Below are 13,069 nucleotides of genomic sequence, written 5' to 3' on the forward strand. Positions count from 1 at the left end.
AAATAATTTTAATATGAGAACTAAAAGAAAATTTAAAAACTCAATATATTTGAAAAAAACCCAGTATGAATAGAAAATGAGCAAAATAATTTGTTTTGCAATTTTAGTGGAAAAATATTTCACTACATTGATACAAATGCATTCTCATGAAATGTCACTTTACTAAGACAGCCTTTTCCACTCAAAGACTGTTGCTTCAAAAACTGCAACAAAACCTGCAGGAGTTTTATTCTCACTTTGTATCTAAACCATCACTGAGAGACGAAGGATTGGAACTGGGTAACTCTATGGCACCACGGTGTTTGCAACACAGTGGTTCTATGGAGAGTTATCTAGAATTTAAGTTAATTGAAACAAGAAAATATGCTAAATAACAAGGTATCTGGATATCCTTTAAGACACAATCTCATACTGTCAAATAAAGGCACCAGATCTATAAATCTATATAGTAGTAGTTCATCCCTAATTTATCATTTCAGTCCCACAGCCTAAAAGCTGTGACAGAAAAGGGTCCAGCCCTGATGCTTGCTTTCCATGATTTTTTGCTGGATTCTATCACACAATCTCTAATGTCTGTGTTGTTTAAAAGATGAACTTTTTAGATAGGTTAAATCTTGTCCCTATATATATGCCTGTATTTGTAAAATCTTCTATTTTCAGAAGAATGAACATCTGTAAACAAATTTTTTGCTTATGCAGAAACTGCACCGAATACTGACTAATAACCTTGTCTATATGTACAAAACCAGGCATAAAACCAGAAAAAAAAAAACTTTTGAGGAATCCAACCCTACCTGGTTTCAATGCAAGTTCCCTTTATAGTTTCTCTGTAGCCACGGTTATTAGAACTGACTGAATCAACAGGAAAATAATAACCGAAGCTCTGCCCATTTTTCATGTGGAACATCACAAAAACTCACTTGAGCTTTAAAAGAGAGCTTGTTTATCTTTAAAAAATAAAGAACATGCTCGCCATTTTTCAGTGTATCCCACAACAGTTGCAGAGGCTTTTTTCTGTAAATACAGCCAGGATAAAAAATAGTGAAAATCTCTTGGATTAAAGCCCACTTTTAAGAGAGAAATACTTCATTTTACATGCTGGGTGCTTATGCAAACTGAGCTGAAGCTCCAAGCCCTAGGATAGGAGGTTGCTGCTAGTTGTTGTACCATAATTATTTTTTTTCATGCAAATATGATTCAGAGCATCCCATTCTATTTCACTGAGAGTTCAAGTATTGTTCCACGTCCTTGTGCTTATTATTATGTCAAGATATTCCTTTTTCAGGTTTAGGCTTTAGCAGATGCCACACTGATAAATGCAGTAAATCCAAATCTGCAGGCATTTGAAAAACACAGAGTCATGTAAATATGTAAATGAAAACATCCCTAAATGTGTATGATTATTAAACCATAGATGCTATATATATATATGTTTGGAAATTGCCAGATATTTACTCAACAGTTTAACTATGTATAGACTATTTTTCTAGGGGGATCCTTGTGCATTTAAAAATACTATGAGATAACTTTTCCAGACTGGTAAGATTTTTTCATGTTAATCACAGAATGATAGGTGTTAATACTATCATATATTCATTAAAATGGTTCTTTAATACACAAAAAAACTGTACTTCTTCTAATAGATTATTATAGTGATCAGTAAAATATATATGTTTATAAAACACACCTGAGGTTACCGCCTAGATATGTGATTTAGCAACAAGGAGATGTTGCCCTTGCAAGACCCAGCTTGTCTCACAGAGCGACAAGGTTTGTATCCAGATCTGATATTAAGACAAGAGTTTAAATGCATTGAAATTGTACCTTGAAGGACATCTTTAAACACTAAGGAAAAAACTATTTTAAAAACACAGACTTGTAGCCTGCCAATTAGTCAATCGTTTTGTATTTTCAATTTGTAATTTGAATTGCATTTCTACATGTGTGTGTGTGTTTACGTACAGAAAAAGCATATGTGATTCCTGTCCCGCAAACAAAGCCTGATCTATTACCAAATTTACAAAATCCTAAGAGGGAGGTTTCATGTGGTGCAAAGAATATTCTGGTGGTCTGGCATTAAAACTGGTTGTATAAGTATTTCAACTTGAAAATGCTTAACACTTCGCATTTGTTTATAATGAACCACTCCCTGTATGCACTAGAATAAACACAAGAGCTGTAAGCATTCCAAATCAAAATAACAGACTTACAATGGCCATGAGGTATTTGCAACAATTTACTTTGATGACTGCATGGAAAGGTGCTCAGAAAATTTACTATACTTACGTCCAGTAAGCTATGGGCACTGTCGCTACTTTCTTTGTTTGTTCTACACATGGCCTGGTAGTCATAAAGTGTAATTCTACAGAGAAGAACAGAAAACTACTTGACTCAAAGAAGAAAACACAGTGGAATAAAAATGATGATATGGAACAGTCTGCCCACAGCGTAGACAGGAAAATAAGAAGTTTAACGGCAGCGGGGAAAAGAGGGAAAGGGATCATTAAATTACAGGTTACACAAAGGAGAATAAAGGTAAGGAACACCATGAAAACGTTCTAAGGTTTTTATCAGACTACAGACCAAAGCAAAAGCATAACTGGGAGACACCAAGGAAGATACACATACAGTGTAACACACAGTGATATAAACAATGTGAGGAGGAGAAGGAGAATACACATTCAACATGATGCTTAAACAATTGGTTCTGGACTAAGATCAGCACATTTAGCCCCAGAAAGTGAAAGAACCTATGCATTTGAGGGGCTTCTCACAACAGACCACTCTTTAACTCCAGTAAAAGCAGAAAGACACTTCCATAGCTCCAGCATCTCAGTGCACAACTAATTTGTAAAAACATGGAGTTGCTTCCAAAGAAGAGAGGTGGAATTTCAGTGTATTCACAGCATAGATAATTGAAGCAGGAGGGGTTTATTTTTGCTTCTTTTCACGAGGGCAAAATATGCCATGTCTGGTACCTGTTGTAATCAACACATGCCAGAAGCCTCCTCAGATGCATAGTAAACAGGGAAAAATATTTCTGCTTGTGATTTTACTCATCATTGGTACACTTCAGAGATCTAAATGTAAAATCCAGAACTCAGAGATAGTAAATGGGATTGTGATTATTTCTCTAAATCTGTCTGTCCATAGAACAATTAATTAACTATATCCATCCACATAAAAAGCATTTAACATCTATAGCAGATGTAAAGAATCTTTAGCTGATAAGCTGCAACAAATGTAAATATATAGAAGTTACTAGTATTATCTGAACATATCCATTTGACTTTGCATCATCAGAGGCACAAAGGAACACAATCAAACATAGATGGTTTATAGGTGTCTGAGATGGGACTTCAATGCTTTGCAATGTGTGCCTCGCTTCCAAGGGAAGAGGAAAAGAGAGCACACAAACTCAGGTATGGAAAGGATGTCCCAGAAGCTGCCAAAACCAGGTCATGAAATGCATTCAGCATCACCATGAGGCATTCTGCACTGCATGCCATGAAACATTGCAACCTGTACCAATAACGTTGTAATCCATTGTGGTAAAAACTGTATATAATTTTTCTGATCTAGTTTTGTGACAGCAACCATCACTAAAAGCTTCTTTATTATGCCTATATTTTCTTTTTTGGCTTAAAGGCAAAATATCTAATATATTGAATCTCGCAGCTTCAACTAAACATTTAGTACATGGTCATACTGCTTACATTATTATTTTTTTCTGATCTTGAGAATAGAAATGGCTAGGAAGCCATTGTTTTGTGGACTGGCAGAGAGAGGCACATGGTAGACAAACGCAAAACTAGAGACCTAAACATGGGTGTAAGTTGAACACTGACCATATTTGGCAGAATCACGCCCACAGCCAGATCCGCGCACACAGATCTGCCAAGACAAACAGAGCAGTACATGGTGTAAGCTGTGCTGCCTGTGTGGCATGCAGTAATACACCACTTTCCCTAGCATTTTTTTTTCTTTTTTTCCTTTATTGCTTTCCCCCTTCCTTTTTTTCCCCATGGCCAGAATCCAGACCCTGAAAGGCTGTCTCTATAGCTCAGCCTTTCAAGTCTTGGTGGGTTCGTTTATTCCTCTAGATTCAAGGATTGTGTTGCTTGTCCACTTGGACCTCATAGTGAAGGTGGAAGTGCTAAGTGCACCGACAAGGGCAGTTTACAGATGTTAATGCGCTCTCTGCGGAGTAGTCATGGAATTCTGTATGGATTAAATGGTCCCATCCTGCTTCATTCAACATCTAGTGTTATAAGCAAAACAGCATTCAGTTTTATCCTTATACTTTGTAAATGGCTTTTCAGTATAGTAAGTTTGTTGCTCATTTGTTTGTTTGTTGTGTCATTTTCAGCACACGTATGGATTTCTGCTTGGATAGTGTAAAATACCATCACTGGAAGTTATAATATCTAAAAGATCTTCAATGCATAAAATTCCAAATGTTTTGTCACCTGGTCAAGATTTTGTTTTTTTTCATATAAAATATAGGAATAATAATCTTTTTACCATGAAAGTATATGTCAAGTCCACAGGAAAAAAAAAGAATTTCTCCAAAGACTCAAGTCAATAATACAGGAATCCCTAATTACAGACACTAGGCTATTCTCAGTAGTCTGAGTGGAAATGAATGGTGACTACAGCTTACTTGTGGTGGAAAGATATTCATCAACTAAGATACAAGATACGCAGCCCGTTAGGCATTCTCACAAGGAGGGACAGCGTTGAATGGTATGAAGCATAAACTAGTTTCTAAAGTCTAGAGAGGGTCCTTGTGGGGAGGTAGCAGGACACTAAGAAATCCTGTACTGTTGCTGCTCTGGCTCTACCACCGGCATTAACAGATAGATTATTTGTGTCCAGAAGCTGTCAGACTAATACCTTTCACCACCAAGAAAACCAATGAAAAGCATAAAAATAAATTACAGCAATTTGACAGAAAAACATTTGTCATCACATATCTTTGCCTTTATTTTTCAGCTATTCCCAATTGCCAAGGTGCTCCAAAGCACAACGTGTGTAAAAACTGCAACTCAACCCGAATGGCAACTTGTTTACACAGCACATGTGCCTGAGCTTCTCTTGAAGTAGGTAAGAGGATTCCCATATATAATACACTGCATTAAACTGGTGACAGTATTTACAGAGATATAAACTCCAACAATGCCTAAACTCAATTTTAAGACATTAATTTATGAAGTCACATGGACAAAATACCAGCAGAAAACATACCACAGAGGAGTGGGGGAGTTTCTGAGCACAGGTACCAGATGTAAATGCAAAACCAAACAAACCCAGAAACCAGAAAAACCCAAACAAACCCAATAACCAAACCCAACCACCACCACCAAAAACAATCCCCCCCCCAAAAAAAAACCAAAACATAACAGGGTTTTTCCTGTCGGTAATGACAAGAGGGAAGTGACAGATATTATTTGGTTCCTTGTAAATCTGTTCTAGAGAGTCTGCTATATTGTTGCCTTTCTGACAGCTATTTCGCTGATGAAAATGGAATGTCATTCTTCAGGGCAGTGCAATTACATTATTCATTTAGAAATTGAAGATTAAGGGTGCAGGCCTCATACATGCTCTGGAGAGCACATGACAGCTAATATAGAAGATAATTATCAGAAATAGTCTGCTTGTTTTCCTACCTTGAACACCTTCTGTCTACCCATACAAAAAACGCATATTCATCTACTCGACTAATTTTTGTCGTATTTATGCCATAAACATGGGGCATGTTTTGAGCTTAGTTTTTCTTTTACTAAATAAATCATCCCCAAAGATAGGGGAATTTTTTATACCATTAGAACAACTATATTGCAGAACTGCACGTATTGTGCATTTGCACAACACTAAACCCATTAGTTCCAATCTGAATCCTTCAATCTAGCATTGATCTTCTCCAAAGCACATGTTCAGAAACATTGTCAAATTAACAGACATTCAAATCAATGACTGTAAAAATCCACATGAAAATAAACACAAATTTTAAGTATGTGTCCATTTAAAACCTTCACCAAAAATTTAAGAATATCATATTAAAATGAATGCTTAAATAAGAAAGCATGGCCTAAACTAAACAGAAGAGTATCCTTCATTTGGAGGCTTTGGTCCCTCAGAGGAAATTATCATTCTGTTGGTGAGCAACTAGTTACTATTTTCATTTTTTGGCTTTAAGATTGTTTAAGTAGCTTAATAAAGCTACTTAAAAAAAATAAAGGTAAAAATAATTTTGTAATAATCTTATAACCTGGAGGCAGAACGCTTGCTAGGGTTTGCTTATAAAACAAGCCAACGCAGAGAGATGAAAATCTGCTTCTCAGTGCACGCATCTGGAGAACACAGGTGAAAGATCTGGATCGTACGGTGCCATAAGGGCACAGCCAGGATGCAATAAGTAGGAATGTGAGTAAAGATACAGGAATCAAGCAAGACGAAATGCGAGACAAAAGAAGCTCTCAAAACAACAGGAACTTATTAGAGAGAGCCTTTGCATCTGGGAAAGCTAGAATTCAGGGGTGCATCACTGCAGTCATACAACCTAACAATGTGATTAAACACCAAAGCATAGATTCTTCTTCAGAGGCCAAGAGGCTGGCTGCTGGAAGTAGAACTGTTAAGAGGAAATGATGTTGCTTCCATTTTGTTGTACCAAAATGCTTTGTTTTGCTCATACAGGAAAGGATGAAAATGTTTTGAAATCACGAGATATTCAATCTTCTCTTAGAGATTTATTAAGCTCATTTCTCTGGGGATCTTATTGCTCCAACAGTCCTTATTTTTTCTGATGTTAATGTGGGGTTTCTTGACATTTTCATGCTTTGAGCAGTTGAATCTATTTTTTCACTGTTTTAATGTAAAGTGCTGAGGAAATGACAAAGAAACTTTTTTCTAAGTTATGCGGAACCAATACTTTTCCATAAGCACATACTAATTTATTTAATAATAAATTTAAATTACATTTAAATTATTTAACTGTGTGCAATATTCAGAGCATAAGATAAACATAATTTTCACTAAATGAAATCACAGAACATGTCATGTTGCTGTGGAGGAACTGATATAATTTTTCTCCCTAAACATAAAGCGCGTAAACTAAGAAAATATACACACGTACATATGTACACATTATTCAAAAGAAGGACTGAGTTTAAAGAAATTGAGGGGGGAAGGAGGTATTTAAGTTCACTTTAAAAAATAAACAGCGAACGCAAAAATTGAATTTCATGCTGCTGCAGGTTGAAAAGAAATACAGTCAGGAGCAAACAACCCCCTTTTGTTTCACACTTGCAGCTCAATCCTTAAAAGAACTTCTATATCCTCCAAATTAGCGGTAGCTGAGCGAATGCACAAAGGGCTATTTCATTCCTTTTGTGGATGGAGAGCCTGAAAGCTGGCGTGAATCAGCGAGGTGGTGGCACATATCTGCACTGCACCAGAAAGGGTTCCCAGTCCTGTAGTTACTGGGATGTCAGTAAACTCAGTTCTGAGTGACAAGCAGGCACTGTAGAGCCTTCTGCTTTTAAACCAAATGAACATGGAGCAAGACCTGATCAAACAGGGCACAGCTATATAATTCACCTGTGGACAGTAAATGCCATACAATAAACAAATTTTATGAAAGGACGGCTCTGGAAATTATCAGAGTGAAAGGCTGAGGAACAAATCTTGCTCTCCAATTTTTAATCTGTGGCAAGAGCAGCAATGACAAGTATAACGCATGCAGTATCTGCACTGCTGTGCTCTCAGGGAAATGGTACTGGTAGTAGATTTTGGCACTGCATTGTTCAGTGCTTTTTTTCCTTATGTGTAATTCCACGTAAAATATTTTTTTTGAAAAGCAAAACACAACTCCACCCAAACAAATTAGTGATGTTAGAAATGGTAAACGTGTCTCACTATTTTGCATGAGAGCCAGCAGAGATTTCTTCATATTTCTGGAATCTAACACAGCTCAAAACCAGTTTGGGGTTATTTTTGTGGCTGCACAGAGCTATCTGCTGTACAGCAGGAAAAGCAAGTGGCTCATTTAGTGCAAATACACTACTTTGATTCTCTCTCATTTTTAATTGATTGGCAATGGCCAATCTATTGTGTTTAAACAATCAGCCCATTGTGTTTACATTTTCTTCACCATGCATTTAGCATGGCTTCATTATCAAAAACTCCCTCAGAGCTCAAGAGGAGAAAAATCCTAAGGCAATGACCCACGCCAAACTGGCACCCACTGAAGTTCAGACGACACACTTGAGTCATGCAGTCTTTGTTTTCTCAGTGGTGGTGCCTATTACCATCAATTGTTCAGCAGATATTCTCTATGAAATGCTTTGCTAGGCAGGACAAAACAAATTGGGACGAATTAAAGCATTATCCCTTGATTTTGACTGTATGTTTTTGTTTGCATTAAATAAAATGCTTCATCGCTTGTATAAACAGAACTTCGCATTGCAGAACTCAGTCTGTAAATACACATTACTTCACTTTCTTTTACAGCATATGTTAAGAATATAGTGCTAAACACAAAAAGGTTGTCACCCTCAGAAAATCAGAATTTGGGATGATTCAGTGAGTGCTAGAGCTTTCCATTTCAGGTCAGACATTTACTGAGAGTGGCATTCAGCTATAATGTGCAGAGGCAGCACAGAAAGCTTTTTCCCTTTAAGAGACCTGGTTTACCAAGGAAGCATATAAACCATCTGTTTTGAGAGCCTCTGTACACACCCTCACATATAATAACTAAAATCAGTGGTTGATGGGATCAGTGATGTGCCTTTTTTATATATATTAGAAATGCATAGGAAAATAAAAGGGAAAAGGGTAATATATATGGTCAGTGCTTCTGTCATGTTGTAAGAAGACAAAGGCGTAAAGAACTTAGACCATGTGAAAGCCAGGAAGACTCAGTGTTACAGGTTAAGGGGAAAGTTCTTTCTTATTTCCCCAGGATGCATAATTCATTTCAAAAGACAACACATAAAGTCACTATTAGATTTTATCGTCATCATGACAGTAAGACCAGGTGAATTGTTAGAACAATGGTCAAAGGTGAGTTAGCATGTGAATGAAAATGAATTGCTGGCGGAACACTTTCCCTTTAACAGCAGGACATTTTGCACTGCCTAGTCTGAGTAAACTCCAACTTTTCACAGGTAAAAATATTTAAAGTTGCTTCAATGATTTGCTTTAGAGCTCTCTGAAACCATTCAGTAGTAGATAGGGCCCAATCCCTTTTTTTTTTCCACTTGAGCATAGTAGGACAGGAGAGGCACACAGTTTTAGCATTGTAGTCAAATAAACTGTTCTTTTAACAAGAAACTCACTGTAGGCTGTCTCCAATACTCTTAACATTTAATGTGCAGAGCATCAGGTTACACTCAGATCATATGGAAAAGTGGCATAAATGAGAATCCAGCCAGCCTTGGCCTTCCTTTATACGGCTTCGTGTTTGTTTTATTGCATTTTGTTGTGGCAACATTTTTTAAGAGGTAGAAAGTTGAGTTAATTCTTACCTCTTAAAGGAGCCCATTGTTAGTAGCTTGTTCATCACAGCCCCTTCAACCTCCCCAAAAAAGTAACCAGTCTGTAAGGGGAAAACACAAGAAATGAGCAGAAGTGTACACAAATGCAAAACAACTCTGGATACAATTTGAACTGGCATATTCTCAGATCTGACAAGAGCAGCTTTGACAGTTACACAGATAGATTTTCAGGACTACTGCGACATAAAAACTGGAGGACTTCACAGTCATGGCAAGTTATAGGGATTACATTATTACCCCTGAGCAGATGTGAGAGCTTAAACAATATATTGAGGTACATTATATAACATCTAATATCAGAAATAAAAGCCATCCAAACCTAAAGCTTGTAAAGAAAACACACTAATCTGATCACAAACCCTTGTGATTAAAATTTTACTCAAAAAAGATACAAACAGGTTGCGAGAGGATTTCATAAATAGTCATTAAAAAGCATTTTTTTTTATATAATTCCTGCATGACCCGTTTAAGGAGCTGGAACAGCTCAATTCAGAGTCATTTCATATTTAAAACCACTCAGTCTGATGAATAACTCATCTTGTCCTTGTTCAGTAGTTGTGGACTAATAAAAGTAAATCTGTTGAGAAAACAAACATTCATGTTATGAATTTGGTACAGAATATGGAAGGGACTCCATTGTCCACAGTCATTCACACAACACTGGAAAATCCTGCATGTTCGGCATTTTTCTAGTTTGGGAAGACATTTTTAATTTTAGAGTTTCAACTCCCAGAAGGATTGGGTATGTTCTCTGCTTTGTTTAAAAGGAGAAATCCCACAATTTATGGGGGGGAAATGGCACTACACTCTCAAATTGCATAGATTCCATAGGTTTTGTATGAACTAAACCCCAATTCCATTACAAGAAACTTAGCTGACCTCAAGCATGCACCTGGGATTTTGCAGGCAGAAAAGTTACAGCTCTAGCCAAAAAAAGGCATTCCTCCACCTACAAAGCAAGTATTGCCTTTTTTTTTTTTCAACTTAGGGGAAACTTGGAACATTTTCCAAAACATGTGGGTGTGTAAAGTCTCCTAGAAACAAAAGGAACATTTGTAGCTTATATGACTAAAAATACTAACTTCAATAGCTGTAGCTGATGAAGAAAGATTATCCTTAACTATGGGAGAGGCAGTCAATGTCAAAAAGCTCAAACCATAAATGACTAGTATAACCTTAGATAGTTATAAACCTGATTTATCAAGTTGCGCTTCATTCTTATAAAGACATTTCAGTGACAGCTCTCCACATAGAAGCTCCATTTGGAAATGTTAGCTCTCCCCCAAAGCAGTAACACACAGATTATCATTACTTTTTAACACATTAGGATTTAGCTGGAATACAGATGAAGAATTACATTGTCCTTGAACAACATTCTTTGAGCAGTTCAGGTAAGTTTTGGGAAGTCCATAGAAGAACAGTGCTGAAGCAACCCCTGACAGATGAGTAATTGATAATGCATCATCCCACTTCCCTACCTCTTCTCCATCAACAAGAGTGTATATATTATACATACACATATAAAAGTAAATATATGCTATTGCAATTATGATAATCTTAATACTGCATTATATAAACATAGAGACTTTACTGTCCGTCTTACACTTAGATCAGTTGCAACTAAAAAACTAGGTCATAACAAATTTCTAACCTAGTTCTGGTAATGGCTAGTATCAGGTAACCTGTCAGAGAAAAAAATCCCTTCCTAATCATATTTATTTACTGTAGCCATCTATTAACTAGGAAACCAGTTACACAAGTCACAATTAAGCAGCTGTGAATAACAACAATGGGAGGAATAATGAGACAAATTGTTAAGGTTGCAATAACCCAAGCTTCTGATTTAAAAGCAAAATGCTCGGTCTGGCTTCTTTTTTGTCATTCACTTCAAGTTTTTTATCTCTCCAGTCACTCTTCCATACCACCCAGAGCTCTTTCCAATAGCTGTTTCTCAGTAACCAGACTAGTCATAACAAATTTAATTCACCTGAGGGCTAAGTAGGACCGTGGATATTCCTATTTACAATTCCAACTCATAAAAGAAATTCAACTCCAGACAATTCTGGCATAATTGGGGCACCATCCCAGCAGCTTTCAGGCAAAAGTGATAGGTTCTTCATAAGGTTTGCAGGATTGAGCAATTAGACATTCATTTTTCAATAATTTTCCATGAAGGCAAAGCAAATTCATGTTTTGAATGATCTTCTCATTAATCATGATCCTTGCCCTCTGCTGTGATGCTTAGTGCTTAGTTTTAATCCTTCAATGACCGTAATCCACTTCAGAAAACAAGCTCATCGGCTAATGGCTCCATAAAATTTCATTATCTCAAGTCTGAATGTAAAAGTCCTGTGTTCCCAGCATCCTCCCTCCCCAGTGTTTCCATCTGGCAAAAAAATGCTGTACAGAATCTTTTTTTCTTGGGATAAAAATGTCTTACAGATGACAGACACTTCTGCAGCAAAAAAAGCCCTTTAAGAGAACGTTTAGGAGTTTAAGAGCAGATCCTGCCACAATGAGAGACAGAAACTGAGCTCCTGTGACACACAAATTCCTTGTTGAAGGTATTATTTTAATCTTATGTTACTAATTCCTTAACATTTAAAGATAATGGCCCACTCAACAAAACAAGTTATTTCATATGAATATGTTACATGAGAAGACTGAATAAAAACCTTTCCCTTACCTGTCTATAGTCTTCAGACACTAAAATAAATCCATTGTTATCTATTAGGTAACAGTTGATTACCTGAAAAATAAAGAAATACAATTTTAATTTTTTATTTTAGGATACAGCAATAAGTTCATTACTTAATTTACTCTAATTCCAAGTGACTTCCAAATCGGTAAATTTTTCAGATTGCTATAATGGCTTAAATAACTTCTAAATGGATGTAGTCTCAACTTACAGGATGTTATTTAAGTTTTTTCCATTTGTTTCATGCAAAACAAAAAGGAAGATGTGTACAGAAAGGGAGAATATAAGATAATTATAAACAAAAATAAAAAGAACAGGTCAGTGTTTTTATGATCCATTCCTAAAAGTTTTCCCCAAAACTAAGTTTGCTGCTCCTGATGGCTTCTCCTGTGTTTGGAGAACAACATCAGCACAATGTCATTACCCTAATGATGTATTAATGAAAACACAGTGTCAACTGGGAGAATCAACTGGGGACCAGGTAATATTTTTTAATTTGTTCATTGGGGGATGGGACCAGAAACTTCTGTCTAAGAGGCCCCACAGGTCTCCTAAAGCTTTTCAAATTGTGTTTTTAATTGGGAACTGGATTTAGAGGCAGGACTGCTAGCTTTTCGTAGGTCAGATGTATAAACTGTGGAAAATAAGGTAAGCCCAAAGCAGTGCTTCCCCCCAAACATGCATGCACTATTTTAACTTCAAGTGAATTATTTGCTACAGGCAAAGTTTTAATTACTGCACTTCAAAGCTTAAACATAAATTTCAGCTCAAACCTTGATAGAACTCAGTTTCTCTTCAGCATTGCCGAATA

General features: G+C 36.5%; 1 protein-coding gene across 1 annotated transcript in view; it reads right to left on the reverse strand.

The window, feature by feature from the left end:
• The window catches only part of LOC104279527 (voltage-dependent calcium channel subunit alpha-2/delta-3), a gene marked incomplete at its 5' end in the record, with an annotated part of 93,885 nt that overhangs the window by 23,441 nt on the left and 57,375 nt on the right, over positions 1 to 13,069 (reverse strand). The window contains 3 exons of the mRNA XM_009876839.1: positions 2,287 to 2,362; positions 9,531 to 9,601; positions 12,247 to 12,309. Coding sequence (XP_009875141.1) covers positions 2,287 to 2,362; positions 9,531 to 9,601; positions 12,247 to 12,309 — 210 coding nt within the window. The remainder of the gene's footprint in view (positions 1 to 2,286; positions 2,363 to 9,530; positions 9,602 to 12,246; positions 12,310 to 13,069) is intronic.

The sequence above is a fragment of the Apaloderma vittatum genome, unplaced genomic scaffold (genome assembly GCF_000703405.1).
Source record: "Apaloderma vittatum isolate BGI_N311 unplaced genomic scaffold, ASM70340v1 scaffold17189, whole genome shotgun sequence".
NCBI classification, from domain to species: Eukaryota; Metazoa; Chordata; class Aves; order Trogoniformes; family Trogonidae; genus Apaloderma; species Apaloderma vittatum.